The sequence below is a fragment of the Lissotriton vulgaris genome, chromosome 6 (genome assembly GCF_964263255.1).
Source record: "Lissotriton vulgaris chromosome 6, aLisVul1.2, whole genome shotgun sequence".
NCBI classification, from domain to species: Eukaryota; Metazoa; Chordata; class Amphibia; order Caudata; family Salamandridae; genus Lissotriton; species Lissotriton vulgaris.
Window position 1 is genome coordinate 1,110,159,322 of NC_141694.1, and position 25,771 is coordinate 1,110,185,092.

The 25,771-nt window shown below is 44.9% G+C and overlaps 1 protein-coding gene across 2 annotated transcripts in view; it reads right to left on the minus strand.

Annotated features, from left to right (window-relative positions):
• The window catches only part of GALM (galactose mutarotase), a 198,878-nt gene extending 173,333 nt beyond the window's left edge, over nt 1–25,545 (minus strand). Inside the window, exon 1 of one of the 2 annotated variants that reach the window (XM_086927186.1) lies at nt 24,611–25,545. In XM_086927186.1, coding sequence (XP_086783312.1) covers nt 24,611–24,806 — 196 coding nt within the window. In that variant the 5' untranslated portion in view covers nt 24,807–25,545. The remainder of the gene's footprint in view (nt 1–24,610) is intronic. The other variant, XM_086927187.1, reaches the window with a different exon arrangement.
• Between the last annotated feature and the right edge of the window lie 226 nt (nt 25,546–25,771).

Consider the following 25,771-nt stretch of genomic DNA (forward strand, 5'->3'; position numbering starts at 1 on the left):
TTTGCTAGAGTTTTAAACAAAACACTGGTTATTAAGGCTCGTGTAATCTGAGGGGGCAGAGTTCTGATCCTCTTTGTATTACTTCAATGTTGGTAACCATAGTTCAGCCAACTGGACCAGAGGTGTCAGACAACCACAATTTAATACATGTGTTATGACCTCTTTTTCAGTGGTTTCTGGATGTCCCTGCAAGCAGGTTAACCCAGTGGATTTGAGAATCCACTTTGTTCAAACGTTTAATAACTCAAAACCCTGCCACCCTAATAAAAAGAATCCTTAACCCAAGTAAACATCACATGGTGGAATCATCATGATTCTTGGGGTCCAGTTCGTCAGAGCTGTGTTGATCTCATATTTGGTGATCCAGTCAGGACAGAGTGAACTGCCCATGTAAGGACTCAAATGATATCACAACGTACTGTGCAATTGACACAGAAGTACTTTGTCAGCACACACTGTAAAGTATGCTGGGAGCACCAAACATCAGATGAGAATGGTGCAGGTTTACCATAGAACAGAACTGGACAGGAACGTGTTTGCAGCTCCATGGACCAGCCAAGGAACTCGAGTTGATTCAATGGCTTTGACCAGCTTGATGCAAGTATCTCTGTCTTCTAAATAACTCAGTCTATTGAGACGACATCCATGTAGATCTTTTATCAGGCGATCCTTTATTGCACGCAGGGGAAGGCTTCACTCCAATCTATCCTTCTGCTCATCTGAGCAACAAGATTTTGCAGGATCAATGGCTTATCAAAAGCTTTAAAGGGAGATCACCATCGGCAATGGTCCGATAAGGATTATTAGGGAATAAGTGCCTGCTCTGTGCTTGCATGTAGAATCTTGCTGATGATCAGTCAAAGTATGTGTTTTGGGCTTGATTTGGAGGCACATGCATGACTATGTACTGGAGGCCTGACTGGGGCTGCTACAAACTGGTGCAGTTGCTGTGCTCAATTGGCAGCCGATAGCAGTGCATGGAAAATTGGGACTACAACTCAGATAAAAAGAAACCTATGCTTAAAATAGAAGGGATGAAGAGTCTTCATCCAACGCTCCAGGTAACTCCAGTTTCTGGCTGGCAAGCCTGTCAAACAAGCTTCTTTAGGCTTGTGTACAATACAATAAGTGGAACAAAAGTAGAGAATATTTCAGAAGTCCCATTTTATATGCCATTAGTAGCTTCAGACAAGCTTCTGTCCCCACTGAAGTTAGGAAGGGCAATCCAGAATTGTTATCTGTTGTCAATTCAATTGCCTGTTGTTTGGACTCTTTCAAATTTATGACGAAAATTATCCAAATGAGTAAGGGACTGAAGCCTTGTAGCAATGGAGCAACATATTTGGTTAACAACTATGCCAAAATAATCCAATGTCATAGAGCATTCCTTTGTATTGTTTCATACTTTATTCTATTCATGTAGCTCTCAATACCTAAGATTAGGCCACAAAGCCAATTAACACCATGTTTATTGACTATATGAAGATACTGACTTGCGCAGGAGAACCAGGGATGGCCAGCAATGCGAGAAGAGGCAACTCACTGGGTCGTAATGCTGGCACCATCCTGCATTTTGCTGCCAGCACTGGGTCAACATGCTGACACCATCTTGCATCAAGCCTGGGGGAAAGATGTCAAAGGTTACTGAGAAGTGGATACAATGCTGCATCAATAGACTGTGCCAAATCGTGAAACCTCTGAACCAGATTATAACATCACTTCTCTATGTACATTTTCAGAAAAAAAGTACGGTAAACTGGGCATAATCTGTAAGCTTCACTTTCAGGGCAGATGGAACAATGTTTTGGTCTACTCATGCTGGATGTATGGGAAGTGTGCATGACTGGTCTCTCCCCCTCCATGAGGTGGACATCGTTGGGGAGAGATGTTGAGCAGCTCTTACCAGTGCATGCGACCAGATTCTGGTAACCACCATTTTAGGATCAGGTGCTGGGGCTTTTTGTGTCATAATGAGGCCCGGTAACTTCCTACTTTGCTTTTGACCCCTGAGGTGTATCTAATCAGAGGAGGAAGGTAGAGGAATGACTCAGTGTAGGACTCAGCTGCTCAAGAGTTATGTTGTGAATGTATCCCTTAACCCATGTATGAGCCCCTAGAGCCCAGATACCACAAGGGAGTTCAGTAGAGTCAATGGGCTGGCCCCCTCTGCGACTCCTAAACAGCAATAGGATGGAACATGGCTACTGTGCCGCCAGGGATTGCGTGATTTTGCCAAGATCTATCCTGATGCTGCTGCCGGGTTTTGAGCTCCCCTCTGCCAGGATGCAGCGACTTCCAGACTGAACTAGCTGTTCTTGCTTATTGGAATCCCTCTTCATAGAGACATTTTAAAGAGACCAAAGCGTTGTTGTGTGTGTTAGGCACTATTCATATATTTCCCTTATGGGTGTTATTTATTTGTTTCCTGTTGGTTATCAGGTGAGTATCGCTTGGTTATTTTGATTCGGGATCAGTTGCTAGGTTAGGGTTGATGACTATGAACAGGGTGGAAGGAGGTGCTTCAGCTGGGGCCGGTGGATGAACAATTCCAATATACATAATTTTTACACCATTGTGCTATACTGTGTCGTTATCACACTTGCACTAGATATGGCATGGATTTCAGATACAGCAATCAGACTTTCTGCAGGAAGATTATACATTATTGTTAGTGGGAAACATGACAAGGTCATGCCGAATGAGAGAGGGTCCAAATGGGCAATTTGTAAGAAATGCACTTGATTAAAATGGAACACATCAAAATGGATGGCTATGAGGCTGGTCCTATTTTCTTTTATTGTTAAAGGTCTTCGGCTAGGGGATATGAATCCAGATTGATAACCTGCAACTCTTTAGAGCCCCGGCTTATGAGAATGGTGACCACTGCAACAGGATTACAATTAAGGCACCATCTTTGACAGGACAGTGGATCTCTTATTTCTGAGTAGAACTATCTCAATCTTTTTACATCCACAGTGACACTCACCATAGGCATCCAGGAGACAGTTCTATTCTTGGCAAACAATTTGAATCTCACAATGGATTCTTTGCTGGACCGTTCCTTTGGTGCGTCCAGGCACCCTTCAATTGGCAATACCCAGCTCCTTCAAATGACACGTCCTGGCCCCTTTACTTAATGCTTCTATTCATATGCAGTGATTTTAGGTTCGTACAATAGCTGGAGACATAAACACACAGGAAAAAGGGATGATTTCTTTTATTCTAAATTACATAACGATTACACTAGTATCAACAGGTTGTTGATGGATTGACAAGGGACAGATGAGGTATTCCATGTAGGTTTTGGTCCGAGAATACTGTCCAATCATGCATCTTTGCCTTTGTCCTGGTCATTCAGCCCTCGCCTCATCTGAAACTTTGCGAGAGCTGGGGTTCAGGTTTACTGAAAAGACCTGTTAAACCTGATTTAATTGCCAATTTGTTGCTGACAGTAACATTCTCATTGATGTGGTAAACATTAAAAGAACACATGGGATTTTTGTATATAGACCATGGCATGTGTCACAAGATGCTATTAGAGCGACCTGGAGGAGCTATGGGATCAGATTAGATCACTTTCTCAATAGCTGATCGTTTGTACAAAAAGATCAATGCAAATTATATATTTAGCTGCACTTAGAGCAAGATAAACCATTAAGGACATCGGCATGGTTGAGTACAGAGAGTCATTCTATTATAAAGGAACTGGCTTCTTAGGGTGGTTGTGTGAGTCCAATACAATGACGAGTGCTCTTGCTCAGTGGAAACACCCATGGCCTTGGCCCAGAGATTTTATCAAGTAAGTACATGTTAAGCACACATCTGAACTGAAATTAAAAAGGTGATATTTATTAACAAAGTACATTATTGTAATTAGAGAAGCATGTAAAATATATTCCACTAACTTAAAAGTAATCCTCGAGAAACGGCTCAGTTGATCATGAACTAGGAGATATCAGAATGCTTAAAGACAATTTTTGCCAAAATAAAATAAAGTGGAATCAAAAGCGAGGTAATTAGCACAAAAATACCTTGCACTTCAGATTTGATAAACTAAGCAAAAGGAATCACTTCAATTGATAAAAAAGCTTGGAAGGAAACTTTGCTAATCTCTCAAAATCAGCCACTCCACAAATTTCACACATTTATGCCTGAAAAGGAAATTCAAGGCCTCTTACACCAAATTAAATAGAACAAAGAGAAGTACTCGAACATGCCCAAGGAACACAAAAACAGAACGATAAAAACGAACCCAAAATAAATGGATGAGATGGGTTATGCCAATTCCTTATGTGGTAAATTCTAATGGGTGTCCAGGAAATGTGCTCTATATTACTTGTAAATAAGAATGCTGCAATATGCACACGAACCTTGACATTCTTTGTAATACCTAAAATGTTTCACCTATTGTGATGATTAAATCCAATTTTACCCCCAAGGGATATACCAAATAGCAATATGGTTATACATACAAATACAGTATATGACCATTTCGTAAAAGGCATGTTTTCCTGCTCATATAGCTGTAGAGGGTTTTTTTAGAAACTTCAGAAGGTGCTCAACAGCACTAAATACTGGCTACCTCCCCCCAAAAAGTTGCTTTGTCAGGTGGCAACAAAAAAGTGCAACTGGCTCATTCTGCTACACCTCTCCTTAACGAAGAGATCGTTGGCGGAGCTGGCATTATCTTTCTCCCCAATATTAAAATTTAAATATCTGGTGAACATTCAGATTCAGTTATCGATTTGTCTCACATATAGTTATTCACTCTCTCACATACGTTCACACATCAGCAATTCTGCATGCCACTTGGCTCATATGGGGGAAGTTATGCAGTCTAATATTATTCTTGCTACTGCTGATATTTAGAACTGGGGCTCACTTAGGTGGCCTTAAGGTGCTCGCCAGTTGAGTCTTTATTCGGCCCAGGAAGCAACAGGCCATACAAGTATATACATCATCAATAATCAGCAATAAATACATTAGTGATATTAAACAATAGTTAAAACCTTACAAAACAGGCCACATATTGAAAATACGAAGCAATACAATATCCTAGAGTGTACAGACACCAAATATATAGACAAAGCGCATTGTCAGTAATCATCAATATATACACAACAGTAGTAAGACTGGGGAAAAAAACATCTTCGCTCCCTCCACATAAAATATGTTACAGTATAATCCTTCTTCTAAAATGAATAGCATCAAACTTATAAAGTGGGGTTCTAACACAAACCAGAGAGTTCTCTAGTGCAAATAAAAGCCCTAGACCATCTCTATGATCCCGGACATTGCCCTCAAGAAGGAGTGGTTTCAAATAGTATCTCCTTAAACCCTCATAAAAAACACAAAATAAGATAAAGTGCTCTGTGCTTTGAACTGATGCCAAATCACGAGGACAGAGTGTTATAAAAGGTGGGAGCTTTTTCATTTCAAGGATGGCAACAAGACGATGGACTATGCACAGTCGTAGTCTAATTAACACAAAGCGATGCTGAATGTTAGTTGCCCATGTCAGATACTGTTGACATCCCTCAGGCAGACCATACAATATATAGGTAGCCACAGTGTGCTGATGGAGGTGCTCATTACAGGACCTTCATAAGGAGGCCTAGATGACTTGGGAGCTTGAATGCATCAAGATTGAACTGAAAGCGAATGATCACAGTGAAAAAGACATATTTCCCAGAGAACTGCTGGTCCAGTACGCTATAAAGTCTATGACAAGAAAAAAGTAAGAGTTTTTCATAACAGAACCACTGAAAATTAAATCATAGCCTTGGAAGCATTTTTTTTTATCTCTGAAACAGATTTTTTTGTAAAATGTAGTTTGTGGCACTTTCTCGTTAACATTAAACCTGTTAAAAAAGCATGAGGCAAAATGGGAGGAAAGCCCATGGAAGGATTTCTGCCCTAAATGTTGAGGCAACACAAGATACAGATCTTACAGGGCAATCGGGGTACAAAAAAACTTTGAAAACTTTTAAAAGTGAAACACTATCATAAGCTTTTGAAGCGTGAGGACAAGAAAACGTGCTTTCATTTGTAAAACTAATCGGATTTGCATTCTTTAACATTCTTTATGAAAAGGAAATGGAAAGCAAACTAATATGATGGATAATATTGCAGACTATTGTGTGAGGTTTCTACGAAATCGTGCAAACAAATTCACTGATTTGACATTATGTTTATTATAAATTCCCCCAAATTGTCCATGCATATTAAAAGGACAAGACAACTTTAAACAAAATTATTAGAACTATGCAGGTCCAAAAATACGTTATGATCCTGACACCCATCATTGTCTATGTGACAAGAACCAGTTTTCAACTTATGGCAAGACACACGTCAAAAAGGCAGCTTTTAATCTGCATGAAGGGAGGATACCACCAAGTATGTAGTGATGGAGAAAAGGAAGAGCTACTGAAAAAACAGTCTGGTATATTTTGCTTGGCGTTTTGCCTTTGGCACTTAAACATAGCAAGTTGCATCAGGGAGCATGACAAGAAGACAGCTCTGTATTTTCTTTCTGTTCCCTCTTCTTTTATTGGGTTGACAGGTAAAGCCTTACGTGTGCAAATCAATAATACAGAGTATTAAAGATTTCCACACTAAAAAACTAAAATACCAGACAATCTGTTGAGCAGGCAGGTCAACGATGAATGAAACAAGAACAAGCATTTGCAATGCAATAGGTCTCGCATTATTTAAGTTTGAGCTATTAGCATTGTAAATGGCAATTGTTTTTTGCTTTGTGCTATAGTTTTTTTTTACATAAAAAGCTACATATAAAATATGTTTTATTAAACTTATTTATGCAGTATCTAAATTTTGTTTGCATAAAAGAGTACAATAATATCTTAGTAAAAAAGTCAAATATGTTAATGGTAATTCACCAAATGTTCATTTATGTGTTGGTTTTGAAAATAGCTAAATTAATAGCTTTGTCATTTACAATGCCAATAGTTATAACTTTCGCAAATGTGACACCTATAGCATTTGTAATGCAACATTTGTATTTACGTGACTTAGATGTATTGATATTACAAATAACAATGGCTTTTAATTTTTTTTAATACTTAATAAAAGTGATTGTAATTTATAATGGCAATAGCTTAAACTTTTGTAAATAACTTTTGTGAAGATTATGTTCAGTGTATTTTATTGTAACGAAATCCAAGAACAGAAGTGAAATATTAACATCTTTTTGTGACATTTGTAATAAAGCTCGAAACATTGAGAGAACATATTTGTGCTGTGGTGGTGCTGAGTGATGCTGTGGTGGTGCTGAATGGGGCTGTGGTGATGCTGTGGTGGTGCTGAGTGGTGCTATGGTGGTGCTGTGGTGGTGCTGTGGTGGTGCTGTGGTGGTGCTGAGTGATGCTGAGTGATGCTGTGGTGGTGCTGAGTGGTGCTGTGGTGGTTCTGAGTGGTGCTGTGGTGGTTCTGAGTGATAATGTGGTGGTGCTGAGTGACTGTACTCACTGTCACTCTGCACTCACTGTCACTCTGCACGCACTGTCACTCTGCACGCACTCTGCACTCACTGTCACTCTGCACGCACTCTGCACTCACTGTCACTCTGCACACACTCTGCACTCACTGTCACTCTGCACTCACTGTCACTCTGCACTCACTGTCACTCTGCACTCACTGTCACTCTGCACGCACTGTCACTCTGCACGCACTGTCACTCTGCACGCACTCTGCACTCACTGTCACTCTGCACGCACTGTCACTCTGCACGCACTGTCACTCTGCACTCACTGTCACTCTGCACTCACTGTCACTCTGCACGCACTGTCACTCTGCACGCACTGTCACTCTGCACGCACTGTCACTCTGCACGCACTCTGCACTCACTGTCACTCTGCACGCACTGTCACTCTGCACGCACTGTCACTCTGCACTCACTGTCACTCTGCACTCACTGTCACTCTGCACGCACTGTCACTCTGCACGCACTGTCACTCTGCACGCACTGTCACTCTGCACGCACTGTCACTTTGCACGCACTGTCACTCTGCACGCACTGTCACTCTGCACTCATTGTCACTCTGCACGCACTCTGCACTCACTGTCACTCTGCACTCACTGTCACTCTGCACGCACTCTGCACTCACTGTCACTCTGCACGCACTGTCACTCTGCACGCACTCTGCACGCACTGTCACTCTGCACTCACTGTCACTCTGCACTCACTCTGCACTCACTGTCACTCTGCACGCACTGTCACTCTGCACGCACTCTGCACTCACTGTCACTCTGCACACACTCTGCACTCACTGTCACTCTGCACACACTCTGCACTCACTGTCACTCTGCACACACTCTGCACTCACTGTCACTCTGCACGCACTGTCACTCTGCACGCACTCTGCACGCACTGTCACTCTGCACACACTCTGCACTCACTGTCACTCTGCACTCACTGTCACTCTGCACTCACTGTCACTCTGCACTCACTGTCACTCTGCACTCACTGTCACTCTGCACTCACTGTCACTCTGCACTCACTGTCACTCCGCACTCACTGTCACTCCGCACTCACTGTCACTCTGCACTCACCCTGCACTCTGCACTCACCCTGCACTCTGCACTCACCCTGCACGCACTGTCACTCTGCACGCACTCTGCACTCACTGTCACTCTGCACGCACTCTGCACTCACTGTTTCTGCACGCACTCTGCACTCACTGTCACTCTGCACTCACTGTCACTCTGCACTCACTGTCACTCTGCACTCACTGTCACTCTGCACTCACTGTCACTCTGCACTCACTGTCACTCTGCACTCACTGTCACTCCGCACTCACTGTCACTCCGCACTCACTCTGCACTCACTCTGCACTCACTGTCACTCTGCACTCACTCTGCACTCACTGTCACTCTGCACTCACTCTGCACTCACTGTCACTCTGCACTCACTCTGCACTCACTGTCACTCCGCACTCACTGTCACTCCGCACTCACTGTCACTCCGCACTCACTCTGCACTCACTCTGCACTCACTGTCACTCTGCACTCACCCTGCACTCTGCACTCACTCTGCACTCACTGTCACTCTGCACTCACTGTCACTCCGCACTCACTGTCACTCCGCACTCACTGTCACTCCGCACTCACTCTGCACTCACTCTGCACTCACTGTCACTCTGCACTCACCCTGCACTCTGCACGCACTCTGCACTCACTGTCACTCTGCACGCACTCTGCACTCACTGTTTCTGCACGCACTCTGCACTCACTGTCACTCTGCACTCACTGTCACTCTGCACTCACTGTCACTCTGCACTCACTGTCACTCTGCACTCACTGTCACTCCGCACTCACTGTCACTCCGCACTCACTGTCACTCCGCACTCACTGTCACTCCGCACTCACTGTCACTCCGCACTCACTGTCACTCCGCACTCACTGTCACTCCGCACTCACTGTCACTCTGCACTCACTCTGCACTCACTGTCACTCCGCACTCACTGTCACTCTGCACTCACTCTGCACTCACTCTGCACTCACTGTCACTCTGCACGCACTCTGCACTCACTCTGCACGCACTCTGCACTCACTGTCACTCTGCACTCACTGTCACTCTGCACTCACTCTGCACTCACTGTCACTCCGCACTCACTGTCACTCTGCACTCACTCTGCACTCACTCTGCACTCACTGTCACTCTGCACGCACTCTGCACTCACTCTGCACGCACTCTGCACTCACTGTCACTCTGCACTCACTGTCACTCTGCACGCACTCTGCACTCACTGTCACTCTGCACGCACTGTCACTCTGCACTCACTGTCACTCTGCACTCACTGTCACTCTGCACTCACTGTCACTCTGCACTCACTGTCACTCTGCACTCACTGTCACTCCGCACTCACTGTCACTCCGCACTCACTGTCACTCCGCACTCACTGTCACTCCGCACTCACTGTCACTCCGCACTCACTGTCACTCCGCACTCACTGTCACTCTGCACTCACTCTGCACTCACTCTGCACTCACTGTCACTCCGCACTCACTGTCACTCTGCACTCACTCTGCACTCACTGTCACTCTGCACGCACTCTGCACTCACTCTGCACGCACTCTGCACTTACTGTCACTCTGCACTCTGCATTTGTCTGCTGCAAGGAGTCACCATACTTCTTTTCAAAGATTAGCGTGCGATACAATCAGCAACAAACAAAAAACCTCGAGCAGGCGGACATCTGCTGTCTGGCTGGCGCTAGAAAAGAGAAGGCGAGTGAGACGGGCACTGATAAAAGAGGGACGAAAGATGAGCCAAATACACCAACGGGAATTTCTAGTTTTGTTCTATATAAAGGGCGCTGGAGGTTCCCCTAAAGACCATCCTGCCTGCTGAATGGATGGATGCGTTCTGTAACTAATACCTTCAACAAGGTGAAAGGAAAAGTAAAACGTGCCCCTGGCGTTTTCAGGAACTAAGGCGGAGAACGTTCAAGTTCATCATCCAATGAATCGTAACAGCGCTGGAAGTCCGCACTGGAAAGTCTTAAAAAGGCTGACAAATACACAGAACACTAATTAAATATAATGAAATGAGAACAAACTCCAAGTTGTCGTCCTCCTGCTGGGCTCTCACCTCCCTATACCACGCAAACACCAAACTGCCCATCCCCCTGCTCAAGCCGCCGGCCTCTCCTTGGAACAAGCATGGCGCGTGCTGCAGTCCGCCGCCGGCCTGCGACCAGGAAGTCAGGCAGGCCGGGCGGGACAACCGGAAACAGGAAGTAGGAGGGCGGGAGCCTACCACGCCTCCCACGGAAGAGCCGCGATTGTTTTGAGCACCGGAGCAGGCAGGAGCCTACCCTGCGCCCCGGTGCCGAAGAAGGAAGGAAGAGTCCTGCTGCCGGTGAGAGCCGAGGAAGCCCGCGATTGTTTTGAGCACCGGAGCAGGCAGGAGCCTACCCTGCGCCCCGGTGCCGAAGAAGGAAGGAAGAGTCCTGCTGCCGGTGAGAGCCGAGGAAGCCGGTGAGTTGGGCTTCGCCTTGTTGGGGGGGGCGTGTGTGTGTGCGCGCGCGCGCGCGTGCGGCGACGGGCTGTGCATGTGTGTGAGCGTGCGTGTGTGTGTGTGTGTCTGTGTCTTGGAGTCTGTGTGTATGCGTGTGTGTGTGTGTGTGACTGTGGGGGGTTGCCTGTCTGGGTGCCTGCGTGTAAGTGTAAATGCGTGTGCATGCATGCGGCAGCGGTGAGAGGCGAGAGGCGGCCGCGAGCTGCTACCAAGGAACCTGAGGTACGGAGCTCACCCACTAACCGCGTACTGCAAGAGGCATCGCAGAAAATCCCTGGGGCTCTGAGGATCACGGTATCAGCAGTGGCAGCAGAGATAGTAGCGGGAGGCAGAGGGCAAGCACGAGATCATCACTGGTGCCGGAAGCCGAGACCGGAAGTCGCCGGTCAGACCTGGGTGTCCCTACAATCCTGCCTGCGCTGGTGAGCGGACTCGCGGCGTGAGGGCTGCGCACCCGGGGGCGCCCTGCCCCGCCGAGAGATTGCGGAGACAGGATCCCGGCTGATGGCGAAATAGCGGTGAGGATGGCCCTGGCTGGGGTAGCGGAGTGATCGCCTGGTGTGTGGGTTAGGGTGGTCGAACATTGCGGAGGATCACCCCCCCTGTTTTGAGTGTCGATGGCCGGATGTGCGAGCAGGCGCTGGGGCGCGTGTGCTGCGACTCCCGTCGACACAGCACCTTCCCGGACCGGACCTTCCCCTGAGGCAGGAACCCTGAGACGGGCGGCTCGAGCTGAGGCAGGCTTGGTCTAGGAGCTGCCCCGACGCCCTGAAGACTGCCACCGCCATTCATGCACACACCGGGACAGCCTCTGTTGCTTTGCTGCCTGGGCTGCGCCGGGAGTTGGAGGTGTAGCGCCGCCGCCCGGGGAGTTGCTGGCGTGATCCCTGAGGCAGGCAGGCATGCGTTAAAGACACATGATATTCTATTTATTTCGTGTTGAAAAGTGACCCTGTATTTAAAATGTGCTCTGTGCTGTTTGATTGCACGCAGTCGGACGGCTGTATTTAAAATGTGCTCTTTGCTGTTTGATTGCTTCGTGTCAAGTGAATGTGTGCCTTGTGCCCCATATTTCGTGTTCAGAACAAACACACTCTAGTCTGAGACGAGAAACAAAACGGTCTAACACGGGAAACGAAAGTGAAACAACGATCACACCAAGAAAGAAACATTGTCGGTTAAGGCAAGCTCACACAAAGAAAAAGAAACATTGTAAAAGAAACTGAAGGCTGAAGGCAGAAAGCTCGTGCACGCAGCTCAATCCAGCCAAGGATAAGCTCGTGACAGTTTCTTGTCCCTCATTCCCCCGTGTCAGCTAGCTATAAGTCTCCAGCCTGGACGCATCCTTCGGATGCTATTTCCAGGCGAGACCTAAAAAGGAGCCCAGCATTACCCATACCCAAAACTCAATCTCTATTTTTATTTTTATTACCTAAAGTCATAAAGAGTTGGGGTATCAGGACATTTGTGATCTTGATGGTGTCAACTGAAAATGTAGACTAGTCCTTTGTGACTAGAGGGTCCATCGCTCGACCTTGCTAATGTGGAGAATGTGCTAGGTCAGTAGTGTGGCAACAAAATAATGGTGGTTTGGGGTTGAACTAAAGGATCTCCCAACAATAAGATTTCAACTACCATAGCTAAAACTTGACCATCCTACATATATGTTAACATGAAGACAGTCATCCAGGCCCTCGTCACCACCCGACTCGACTACGGGAACGCCCTCTACTCAGGAACTGCTAACAAGCTCCTGAAATGGCTACAACGAGTCCAGAACGCCTCAGCTCGACTGATCCTCAACGTCCCCCGTCGCAGCCACATCACACCCCACCTGAGAGGCCTGCACTGGCTCCCCATCAACAAGAGGATCACCTTCGAGCTCCTCCTCCACGCACACAAAGCACTACACAACACCGGACCTACCTACCTCAACAGCCGACTCAACTTCCACACCCCCTCCTGAAGCCTCCGCTCAGCCAACCTCACCCTCGCTACAGTCACTCGCATTCGGAAAACCACAGCCGGCGGAAGATCCTTCTCCTACCTCGCCGCCAAGACCTGGAACACCCTCCCAACCACCCTACGACAGACTCAGGACCTACTGGCCTTCAGAAGATTCCTCAAGACCTTGCTCTTCGATCAGTAGCAGTACCTCCCCCCCCCCAGCGCCTTGAGACCCTATTGGGTATGTAGCGCGCTCTAAAAATGTAAGGATTGATTGATTGATTGATTTACAGTGCTTGTAGGTGGATGGAGAAAAAATAACAGGCACGACAAAACACATACATGGATTGTGCAAACCCATAAAACAGGACACATGCCCAAAAGATGATTAATCCCTAAATAAATAAATAAATAAGTATTCATAATAAATAAAAAAAGAGATTTTCCACTGCGCATTGAGCTAACAGATAGGCCAAGTCATCCTGAATGTATTAGGTTTCTGATCGGTTAGGAGTCTTACTAACATTGATAAAGAATTCTAAATTTCTTTAACTCGGAAACTTGTCTGATTTGCAATACCACTCAGGATTTGCCAAGTATCCTAGGTATACATGATCTCAAAGTTGTAGGCTATCAGAAAGTGTTTACTCTTTAGCTAAAATCCGTAAAATCGTTGCAGAAATTCGTGCCAAGAATGTGTTCATTCATTAGTTAAAATTCATATAACTTTTGAAAATCTCTTTGAATTTGATCCACATCACCAGAATTGAATACAAAAGTTGAAAAATAGAAAAGATGAATGTTGAATACTATCAAGTGAACGAAGACAAATTCTGCAAAGGACTCCACAAATGTATTTTTCCAATCTTTAAATAGTTACTAACATCAAGCGTCTTGTATTAAGATTATTATAAGCAAATATTGTGCTATTTTCTTTAACATAATTTCAAAGAAGCATTACAAAATTGTAACAAATAAGAAAGTGATAAAAGAAATGTAAATAACAAAAACAGACAAAATGCAATCTAAACACCATATAAAAAACGAAAACATTAACTGGAATAACAACCTCTTTAGACTAGATTTGGGTATCAACTGAAGCACACACATCTGAATTGTAAAAGATCAAAATACCTCAGACACGGGCACAACATACCCACTTTTACTTGCAGTTTTGAAACTAACGGCCACATGCATCAACCTATTTAGGAAGTGCAAACGGTGCTAATCGGTAAATTCGGCCGCTTGCGATTCCTAAATAGGTTTTTGGGATGCATCAAACATTTTTGGAAAAATCGCTATTTTTAGCGAATTCCAAAAATGTGATTGCTTTTAAGGAATCGCAAATTTGCGATTCCTTAAAAGCAATGCATGATTACTTTTAAAATTGCGAATTCGCAATTAGGGGGTGCAAATTACCACGAGGGTGAACCTCGTGGTAATTTGCGAAAATGTATTTAAATGCTCAAAATTGCATTTTAAAACACTGTCATGTTACAGACACACATGTCCTTAGGACATGTGTGTGTGAAACATGCACTTCAAAATACATTTCAGGGGTGCAGGGGGGGTCCTTTGGAACCCCCCCCCCTGCACCCATGGAATGCATTAACATTTTGCGAATCGCTAATTGAAATTCGCAAAATGTCAATGCTTTCCCATTGATTCCTATGGGCCTTTTGGCCTATAGGAATCAATGGGAATTGCGAAATCGCAAATTAGAATTCGCATAATATTTGCGATTTGGTAAAAATTGCGATTTTTACCGAATCGCAAATATTATCCGATTTAAATCATGCATCCCATTTTGCGATTCCTTATTTGCGATTCCCTAAAAATCGCAAATAAGGAATCGCAAAACCGGACTTTGATGCACGTGGCCTTTAGTAACCAGATTTGCACAAATATTTTGTGGCTTGGGAATTAAGAAGTAAACAAATCTAACTATACACTAAACCCATTGCATTTCATTACTGCTGCTTTTATATTGAACATTTTCTTCATATCACTTTCAATAATCGAATTCAGAGGTACTCCAATACAGTTTTAGGGAAAATAGGCATACTGTGTAAAATGCATTGAAAAAGAAGCCAATTATATCAATATTGTGTTTAAAGTCAGTCAAAAGGTAACTACCACCTCAGATAGTGGTTAATTTGTAAAGCAATAAGTGCTGGGGCTCTCGTCAGGAGGCAGCTTGCACCAGCCCAATTCTCCTGTTATCGCAGCCTAAAACAGAACCAACTATCAACCATGAAAGTTGGGAGAGGATGTGGCGTAATGGCCAGAGCTGCGGACTCCGGCGCTGGAGAACCAGGTTCAAGTCTCAGCATTAGCTCAACATCCTGTGATTCTGGGCAAATTAATTAATCTCCCTGTAAATGAATGTGTCCTACCTGGTGCTCATGAAAAGCACCAGTGCTGATGAATAAGGGGAGATACCTCTGCCGCACAAGCCCAAATTTGATGCTTGATCACCCACCATCAATAAGCCAATTTCTAATCTCATGTTAGACAAAAAAAATCCTGAAGAACAAAACTGTAGAACCACAGCCTTACACTGGATTTCACAGGCTAAATTAAACTGGGCCATCTATGCTTCGCCGTTCCCTCCTTGGACTGAGCTTGCAGTTGTAAATATATGAAGAGGCTTCCTCTGAACGAAGATTAGAGAAAGTCGTCCGTTTTCATATCAACGTGCACTGTCAGTGTGGGGCTGAAAAAATAAAGTTTCTCAATATGGGCAAATTTGAGGAATAATCCCTCTGGGCTCCATGAAACACCTTGAAATATAAAATTGCAGCAGTGGGAGTGGGATACCCCTGAACAGTTTGGTGTGCACTCACTGAGGGAGAGTTCTGCACATAAATACTGGCAATGTTAAGCCACACATCAGTCACATAAGCATCATACTGTACTTACAGGCCTGATGAACAAAGACCCATGTGCAAACTAGGATGTACAAATTGCTCACTGATTGGTTTGCAAATGGGCACATAAGTTGTGATATGATTTATTGAACTAATAGGTCACAATGCAAATTGCACATGTGCTTGGGTTGTGAAAAACTAATTACCTAATGAATATTATTAAGCCCTATCGCAATTTGTGACCTACAGTGAACAGCTGCAAATGCATTGATGGTGGTCTGAATGGGACAGCAAACCAATACCCCTGCATTTTCTCTTCCAAATGGAAAAGATTTTTTGTAAAATCATCCAGTTTCCATTAAAGGGGCAGGTGGTGCGTTTACAAAAGACAAATAATGTTTTGTGTATTGTAAAACAAAGTGGGGGACGGGTAGTAGTCCCACAGGCCACTGCTTGCTCCTATGTGGCTGCCCAGCATAATTTCCAAAGGGGGACAGTTTCCCATTTGCAGGTAAGACACCAGCCCCCTTGAGATGTTAGCATCTGATCAACGGTTTGAAACATCAATTATGGTAACAAGCCTTTCATTTCATTGTGACTTCCAAATGAGGATGCTTTCATGCCCCCCTCCTATTTGTGATTCGTAATAGGTTGCAAAGCCCCTTTTACAAGTCATAAAAACTTTTAAAACTCACAAAGCGTATCTGTACATTTCAAAACACTCGTTTGTGGTGGTGAATGCTGTGATTTTGCAAACCAGAGGGTCTGAGTTTGCAGAACTGTTCAGAGTCTCACTAATCATTTTTAGGAGACATATGTGCCTGCTGTGTGAGATAATCCAAGGATGGCATCTCCAAGATCAATTGTGGGGGATGATATGCAAAGCTTTATTTACGGTTAGATGAGGGCTCAGGTACTCTCTGTGAGGGTAGCTCTAAACATGTTTTTATTCATAATTTACTTTAAAATTATCTCTGAGGGGATCCAATGAGATTACCTTGCACTTAATCTAAGACTGACAATCTGAGCTAGGGAATAGTAGATCCAACCAGTATAACAACTAATAAGGGTTGCAGATCTTGTCCCGACAAAGTTCAGTTGGATGTGCTACTGAATTTCTTCGCATGCGATGTACAACCTTTGTGAATTCTGAAGGACTCTGAAGAGTCAACTATTCTGACAAGCCAGGTCCAGTTGGCTTCCTGTTGCTGTATAAACTGCATGGAATGCAACACAAACTGTGGCTATCATGGCGTAACTAAACCCACTCTCCACTTTAAAGCTTTTGCTATTCAAACCAACCAATTAAGCCGAGAAGCTTACAAATGAATGATTGCAATAGGGTCTTTATATATTGTGAATTTTAGTATGGGGATATTAAATAATTTAGGTAAACTGCAATACCCAGCTCGCGAGGAAAATTTTAAAGCATTAGAATAATTGAAGGAGAAGAACACGGTATTCAAGGGCCTTTTGCACTGTGCCAATAAACTGCAAGATCTAGGCTGGCATGAGCGTATACTGTAAGGATCCTTAGACTCAGGGTTAGTTCAGTAGATCAGAATTATTATTCTCAGTTCTGATTCAATCCAAGTACTACTAGAAATGTTAGTACAAGTTTAGCCGCTAGAGATGGTGCTCGAGCATGAGCTGAGCCTGTCTGCAGCTGTCGGGAACAACTCCCTAAGCTGTTCCGGGATAATGCCATACCATATACTCTTAAGTGCATTATAATCCATTGCGGTTATGTGCTAACTTTGGTTTGGCTTTATCAAAACATGTCGTGTAAGGTGTCATACGATTTGGAATACTATCCCCTCGACAGTCCTGTTGACGGGGATAGCATTCCACTCTTCTAGAGGGAGAAGACATGTTACTTTGCTAAAACGCGGTTGATTTCTGAAAGAGCCTCAGCATCACAAAATGGATGCTGCTGCCACCGACACAAGCCTGACCTCCTGCTGCTGACCGAAACTTGGCAGAGGAGGCCTGGACAAAGGGTTTCCTGTCGCAGGGAGGTGCTACACCTCCCCAGATAGGAGATATTGTATTGGGGCAGGGTGGATTGAATGAAACCAGACAGTGCCTGGGGAGCACAAGGCTTCCCCTTGCATAATCCGGTCAAACCGGTTCTGGGGCACACCAGCCCCAGTCCCAGCGCGACCCTGGACAAAAGGAAAGGGGTGTAACCACCCCCTTCCTGGGTCCCACCCATAGGAGGGACCTAGCAGGTAATCCAGCCCCCTAGATTGGTATAAGAATGGGAGCAGCGCCAACGCACTCAGATTATCCTGACTGAAACTTATGAAACGAAACTCTGGACCCTTCGGCAACCTACTCAACGTAGAAGACTGAAGAATCTCCCTTGTGGTCAAGGAGTGACCACCCTGTGCAAACAGGCACCATCCAGCACCTCGACGTTTGCTTTGTTGCAGTTCCCGCCGAAACTCGAGCGACAGAGTTCGACAAGACCCAGAGTGCCTGCCTTCTAACAGCCAGATCCACAGTCCCTGCAGAGCTGAGACCCGTGGAGGCGACCTGAAGCGTGGGGCCCGCCATCTTGGAAAGACCACGAGGCGCTGACCGTGCAGCATCCGAGGCCCCCTCGAAGCTGTGCATTGGGGTTTAAGAAGCCCCAGCCCTGAGCCTCTCTTGCACCGAAGCTCACCCCTCTACACTCACCGAGTGCTGCGTGGGGCCCTTCTGCATCTTTTGGCTCAATGCGTTGGTCCAGTCACTTGCCCGTTGGCTTGTGGCCCCTGTACCGACGAACTTTGAAATCTGACTTGTGAGTCTGGTTGCTCCAGACTTGCCCTCGCTCCCCTGAAAAGGAGCACCCGCTCTGACCCTCCTGGTCCGAGTATTAAGCCATCTTCGAATCCTGCGTGGGTTGCGCTTGCCAAGGGTTGTTTGCTCCAATCCAGAAGCCGACACCGCCGACAGCGAGAGCCTTCGTGGGAAAGCTCGTGATCCACTCCTGGACATCCTCGGTGCCCCAGAGTCCACGTGGCAGCGGAGAGAAGCTTCACGACAGCGACCTGAAAGCGCCCGACATTGCCTGGTTCCTTCCTGGTTTCACCCTGGTCACTGCTGAGTGACCCAGACTCTGTCCCCACTGCTTTCAGATCATCTTTATCTTCGATCCACCCTTGGATCACACCGGACACTTCTTCACGACGCCTGCAGCATCTTCATCTCCAGGCACCATTAACCTGCGTGAAGAAAGCCGACACTACTTCGCACCTGTGCACCCGCCTCCTGTGGGTGAGGTAACTCAGCAACGCCAGTGTTCCTACACTGGTACACACCTCTAGTGTATGTGTCTAAAGTTTCGTCCTTCTAGGTTAAGCGTAAGTCTCCTTTTGCAGAAACGTTATAACTTTTACGCACCATTGACTTTGCATTGATGCATGTGTGTGTTTTAAGTGCTGCACCCGAATCCCACGGGCTTTTCCCGACTTCAGCATTGCTAGTCCCGACTGCTCCCAGCGATTCCCTAGGCCCTAGGCCTAACCACTGTTCAATTGGTATCTCTTATACCACTTTTTTAATATATGGTTTGCGTGGCCCCCGGCCTCATCCATAATTGTGCAACTTTTATATGTTTAACTGTGCTTTTGTTTAAACGCTTGTGCCTCTGCACTCATAAAGAGTACAGAGGATTATTCTAGAAATAAATACATATATTTTTATAATATATAACTTGTGTGGTGTCCTTTCATTTGATATTACAGGATTGTGATTGGTAAAACAGCTCGCTTAACACGACCTCTTGAGCTAAGCCTTTAAGGCTGCTTAGTCCATGCTACCCTTAGGATAGCTTGTCTATAAGGTTGACTTACAACCATCACCATAAGGGATTGTTTGGACTGATACAAGGTGCCCCCAGAATTGGAGACATCATATATCAGGCCAACTTCTCACACTCTGTTTTTGGCGGCATAGTGTTTCATGATGTGTTTATTTTGCACCAGATTAGGAATTTATTTTTAATGTCTGCAGTCGTAAAAATTCTTTCATATGAAAGATGAAGATACTAAGGATTTAGCTGCTTTGGGGGAAGCGTGATGGTGTGACCATGTATTATAAGGAATTAAACACCCTCTGCTGTACATTTTAAGGATATTGCAAGTCACCTCTGAGTTCCATGACCGTATAAAGGAACTTTGCTCTCGTTCCCATATATGTTCATTGGGTTTGCAATGTTCGTATAATGTATACCAGGGTGTACTTTATCCCTTATATTAAAAATATGCCTTGAGGTATATTTGAATAGATCCAAAATGGTGTTGCAATAAAAATCCTCAAAACCAAAACTTGTTTCTTCCATGGCGAACTTTTTTCAAGGCATCAGAAATATACTGTATTCAAATAATGTCAGCACCGTTTTCCACATATTATTGCTGGAAATAATAGAAAACTGGCCTTCTTACTCCTCAAGTTCTTTAGCAGATATTCATTAAACACATGTCAAACGGTCCATGGGTCTATCATATGCACTGTCCTCCAGGCACACACTTCATGCACCATCGACTCCAGATAACAGTGCTCCAGCAACGACAACGCTGCTGCTTGCACCGCGACTTGCCAGCACCGTGAGGAGCACCACATTCACTTCGCACCGTGACCTTGGTCTCACCGACAATGCCATCTGATGCCGCCACCGAGCCTCTGCTCGCAACGCAACCTGAGGGTACCGCACGCCGCACTTCGTCCCGCAGCACCCAACGCCTGCCGACGCCAGAGCTCCTGACTTCAACAGAGAGGAGTTCAATCTGCAACGCGTGTGAATTCGAGGGCCCGACGATTCCTGTACCGACCTCCAGAACCGACGCCTGCGGACACCGTGCTTTCGGAAGCTCAATAAGAGGTCGCCGACGCCCCGCATTTCTAAAAAGGTACTGGTTGCGGGTCTTCCTGACCCGTAGCTGGCCAGCGATGCCGGGGCTAGCCAGAACTGTTTGGATTTGTTTGTTCATGACGACTTGACAGCCCCGGACAGAGCGATCGACTGCAAGGAACTGTTTTTCAAGATTATTTGATAACTGAAGATTTCTAAGTACTGCATTGAGGATTTTTATCATTTTTGGTCTTGTCTTAACTATATAAAAATATTGGATATTTTTCTAAACTGGTGTGCTGTCCTTTTGTAGTGCTTACACTGTATTACTGTTGGTTATGTGCAAATGCTTTACACACTGCCTCTAAGATAAGCCTGACTGCTCGTGCCAAACCACCAAGGGGGTGAACAAGGGTTATTTTAGGAGTGTAACTATCTTTTTCTGACTAGAGTGGTGGTTTTTGCCTGGCATTGGCACATGCCCTAGTTACCAAAACTCCCGTTTCTAACTCTCCCAATATATTTTTACCATATAATGTATTTAATCCCATATTTTAACGTGGCACTTGTGTATGTATATATTGAAAGTCATATTTTACTTTGTTTCTCTTTTTAAATAAGTCTTTCTGGAATTGATGAACTATCACTGTATGTTGGTAACGAGATTAATCTACAGACTATTATTGTTTTATGTACTTTTAAGATCTTATCTGATAATGATCGAATAAAGTTTCAAGTAAGTAAGACTCAGATTTTCAAAGCATCATGAGGACTTCAGCACCAACAAGAACTGTTTTAATTTTCGGTTATCAACTGTTGATTAAAAGGTGTCTTTTACTGCAAAAGGATTGAAAAGCCAGGAGTAAGGCTTCAAGAGCTGTTCTCTGTCATGCATTGCATCATGTCCATATAGGATTAGGGAAGTGGGTGAACCACCTCTCATTTGATATCCAAATTGGGGAGAACATTTAGGTCTAAGGATTTAGCTTAAACATTGTGTTGATTCAAAGTTACTCTAAATCAGGCTTCATTACATAATCATTAGAACAAGAGTAATAATGGAACAAACTAAATTTTTTAAATGTTACTGAAAACCACACCGAATGGTTTTCCACATTTCAAGCATGAAAAATAACTTTATGACCCATATTACATTATTTGTTGTAGGCAAATTTTTGTGGGGAGTGTGGCCCAGGCCTGGCTGTGTCCTTAGCATCACAATGTAAGCTGCAGAAGTATACACTTTGAGAGTCAGACAGAAGTGCACAGTAAATTATCTAGTGGAGGCTTGTGCTGGATTCAGGTGCTGTGCACAGCCATACCTCTGGATCCCTACAGATGAAATTACTTGCCCCCCTAGATACAGGGTGGGGCCCTAAGTCCCAACTGCACGATCCAACTTTGTATACTTCTCCCTGCAGTTTGCAGGTCCTGCATAAATTCGCAGAAACCAATCCTCTGACGTCTACTGAGAGTGCCAAGCAGCTTTAAGACTGTCACTATGCAATTCATGGGGGCCTTTGAAGGTGCCCCGCCAGTGATACCAGCCAGCTAGATTATAGGTATGGTAAGGGGGACAATCTACATTCCTAATCTGCACAGGTAATGCTGAGACGAGCCCGTACATCAGTCACACCACCAGAGAAGGTTCATCAGTGCTCTGCTAACGTTCCATTCACCATCCAGGGAGTTCCCTGAGTGGATAGGAATTCTACTTCGTCCCTGGTCTGGAAAAGGCCCAGGTGAAGGGTATGTCTCACCCAGTTGGAACCTGGGCAAGGAAGCAGGATGAGGTTTTTAGTCTTGTTTGGCGACTTTCCTGCTATCACCAGGAAACTCCAGAACACTCTGCCCAATAGGTGGGTGTTCCTACATTGACAATTGGCCGTGCTAACCTACTTTCTGCAAGAAACGGCTGCCCTGCTTCTCATTCATTGTGTGGAAGGGATGGTACCTAGGGTCTTGGTGGAAGGAGGTTATGTCCATTTCAGATTTTGTACAAAGGGATGTAAAGTGTTGCTGACGAGCTCCTGTGTTGGTAAGGATGCCCACCACATGCTGCTAGCTGGAAAACTAAGGCCTGAAAAGAGTTAATGGCGATGACAGGACCTCTCTCCGGCTGCAGTGGGCCGAAAGCTGCAGAACCTCCTTCACAGATGGAATTCCTGGACCTCCCTGGTGTCACAACGATGTGCTGCTTTGGGGTCTGTCCTCCAGATATGATCAGCATCAATGTACAGATCATCCAAGACTAAGATCTTTCAGATGTAATTCTTCTACATCAGGAGGGGCCCAAAAAGGAGCAGCCTCATAATTACCCCCTGTGGGGAGGAGGGCAGCTTATCCACCCTGGTAAAGAGTCCCAAACCCTGGTGACTGACAACGGACAGGCATTTTTGTGACTATTACTTTCAGGATTGATGCATTTCATATTATTCCACTTAATCCTGCCCTGTATCCTTGTATGTCATAGGTGCCTAGCCATCAATGTTTTAATGCCGGTAGGCACATTCTTCAATCCTTAGGCCACCATCACTCAAGAATACCATCTTTCAAACATACGCTTACTGTTGCTTTATGGGTTAGGATTCGGGCAGCATCACCAACATCCACTGTGAAGCGGTACATCTATCCATGCAGGTGGACTTAGCCATCCCACTTTGCTTCCTGATATTGCACCCTTCCAGTACTACACCATCTTGCACAAAACCTCAAGGTTTCGCACCAAAAGGTTCCTTGTAGGACAGCGTTTACTGGGTCTATCTGCACGGTGCCCCTGCCACACAAAGAGGCACCCTCCCCTAAATTCACTCCTCTTCTAGAGATACACATTTTCAGACCATTCCATCTAGAGGTGGGGGAGCTGCTGAAACCTCAAGCCAGGCTCGAGTCTGAACCTGGCTCTGACTCAATTTGATGTCCCGTTGGAACCTCAAGCCTATAACAAGCCGAGCTTTCATGTGGCTTCAGTGTGTCACCACTGCTCTACCTACATGCGCAAAGGGATAGAAACACAGCATTTACATTTTAGGTAAAATGGAGAGAAATAGATACCCATTTAATGGCCGATTTGAACAAAGCGAAACCAGAAAACTTTGATTAATCACTCTTTCCCCGATTAACCAAACTGTGTGATCGAAGGCAAATATTTTAGATACTGATCCTCCTTTTTCTTAACTATAGCATATGAAATCACCTTCAAATGTGTGAGTTCGGAATACCAGCTGTATAAAAACCTACTGGCTTTGATTTACTAGACTATAATGTTGCTCTGTGTCTCTTGCAGGGTTCACATAATAACTGTCTTGCATATTCCTTCACGAATGGCACTGTCGCCAGCTGGGCGGGGCAGGAATGGTTCTAAGAGTTCATGTTTAAAAACTATAACTTTTCATAAATACTTCTTAGTGCTTTGTTAGAACTTCACGCAATAATGTCACAGCTTCCACATGTTAAAGAAATAGACCGTTTTGAATTTTGAAGAGTCTATTATATTTTAAGTGATGTTTGCTGTATGATTTATGTGGCAAATATTTTCAGAGCCTGGCTCGTCCAAAGGCTCTAAGGACCAAGCCAGTGCCAGACCCTTGGTTCGCCTCGTTAATATGTTGTCTCGCCCACCTCTAATTTCATCAGTGTTCCAATAAGTGAAAGTGTAGTGGGTGGTCATCAAATTGTGTTTATTCTATTCCTTAATAGAAAAGTAGCAATTGTGGCACAAAACAGATTTGTGCTATGTCTGCCCAAGTGCAAACCTGTTTTCAGTTTGGCTCTGGAATCCTAAAGTGCCTCTGGGTTACTAGCGTTGTACTGCAATAACTCAAATTTCGTACATAGTCTAGAATTGCGGTTCCGGCTGGTGAAACTGCTGCAGAGCTTATGATTTGTTTTCAAATATAACATTAAACCCACCTTCCAAAGAGTCGAATCCCAAAACAACGTCTGTAGTTTCACCCTTCCGGCCCTGCACTTGGAGAGCGGTGATTGTGCAGCCTAGGGTTATGATGTCCACTGTCACCAACTCGGATTTGAGCTGGAACTTCTCAACCTCGGCCCCATCGCTGGGTAATCGTCCAAACAGCTCCCTGGTCACCGTCACTGGCGCCATGACCACAGGCACTGAGAAAAGGGTTTTTCGGGGTCACAGCCCAGGAGTCGGATAATCTGGACTGTTTAGGGTCTCTTAAATGATAAACGATGATGCTTTAGGGGCGCCCTTCGTGGCAACTTAATTCGTTCCAGTCAATAGCGAGATAATATTTACAGTTATTTGTGATGGTACTGTAATATTTCAGAATAAAAAGTACGTTGAAAGTTTTCCATGCACGTCAATCGTTGAATGTGTGCACAACAGTTCCTTTCGTATATATGCAACGGGACAACACTGACGAATTACGCTATTGCTGTCTGTTTATTATGCTAGTTGTGAGAGTGTGATGGCATTTAAGCCCTTACGTGAGTGAGTATACCACTCAAGTGCCGACTAGGAGCAGACCTGGGGTGCCCGCTTGTACAGACTGTCGTATTCTGTTGTGGCTGAGAGTCAGCTGCACTGCACTGCACTGCACTGCAATCCGCGGAGCTGCAGAAACTCGTGCACCAGCTCCTGGTATGGAACTGCACAAGTGTGGGCTGCAGCTGGGGCGCAGTTGTTGTACTGGAATGGCTGTAGCTTCTACTTCCGCGCTGCTGCTTTAAGCACGTCGACAGTGAAACAGTGGTAGTCACGGGGCTAACGATTTAAGGCCGTTTCTGCCCGTTTAAAAAGTACATTACAAATTTATGTAAAACCTCCTGCGCCAAGAGTCCAAACCAGAACGCGTACTGCAACTTTAAGCAAAGCACAGTCACTTGCAGTTCCTAGAAGTAGAGCTGGAACGCGGCAGCCATCTTGGAATGGCAGTCCTTCCTATTGGTTACCTATCAAATAAGGCATTTGAAATTATAGAGAAATAAAAACACATCAAAAGTTTTCATAATGACTGGGCGAGTTTTAATTAATACTGTAAGGTGCATACCAATTATTTATTGTAAATACTTCTAATTGCTAGGAAGCAAATCATATCACCTACA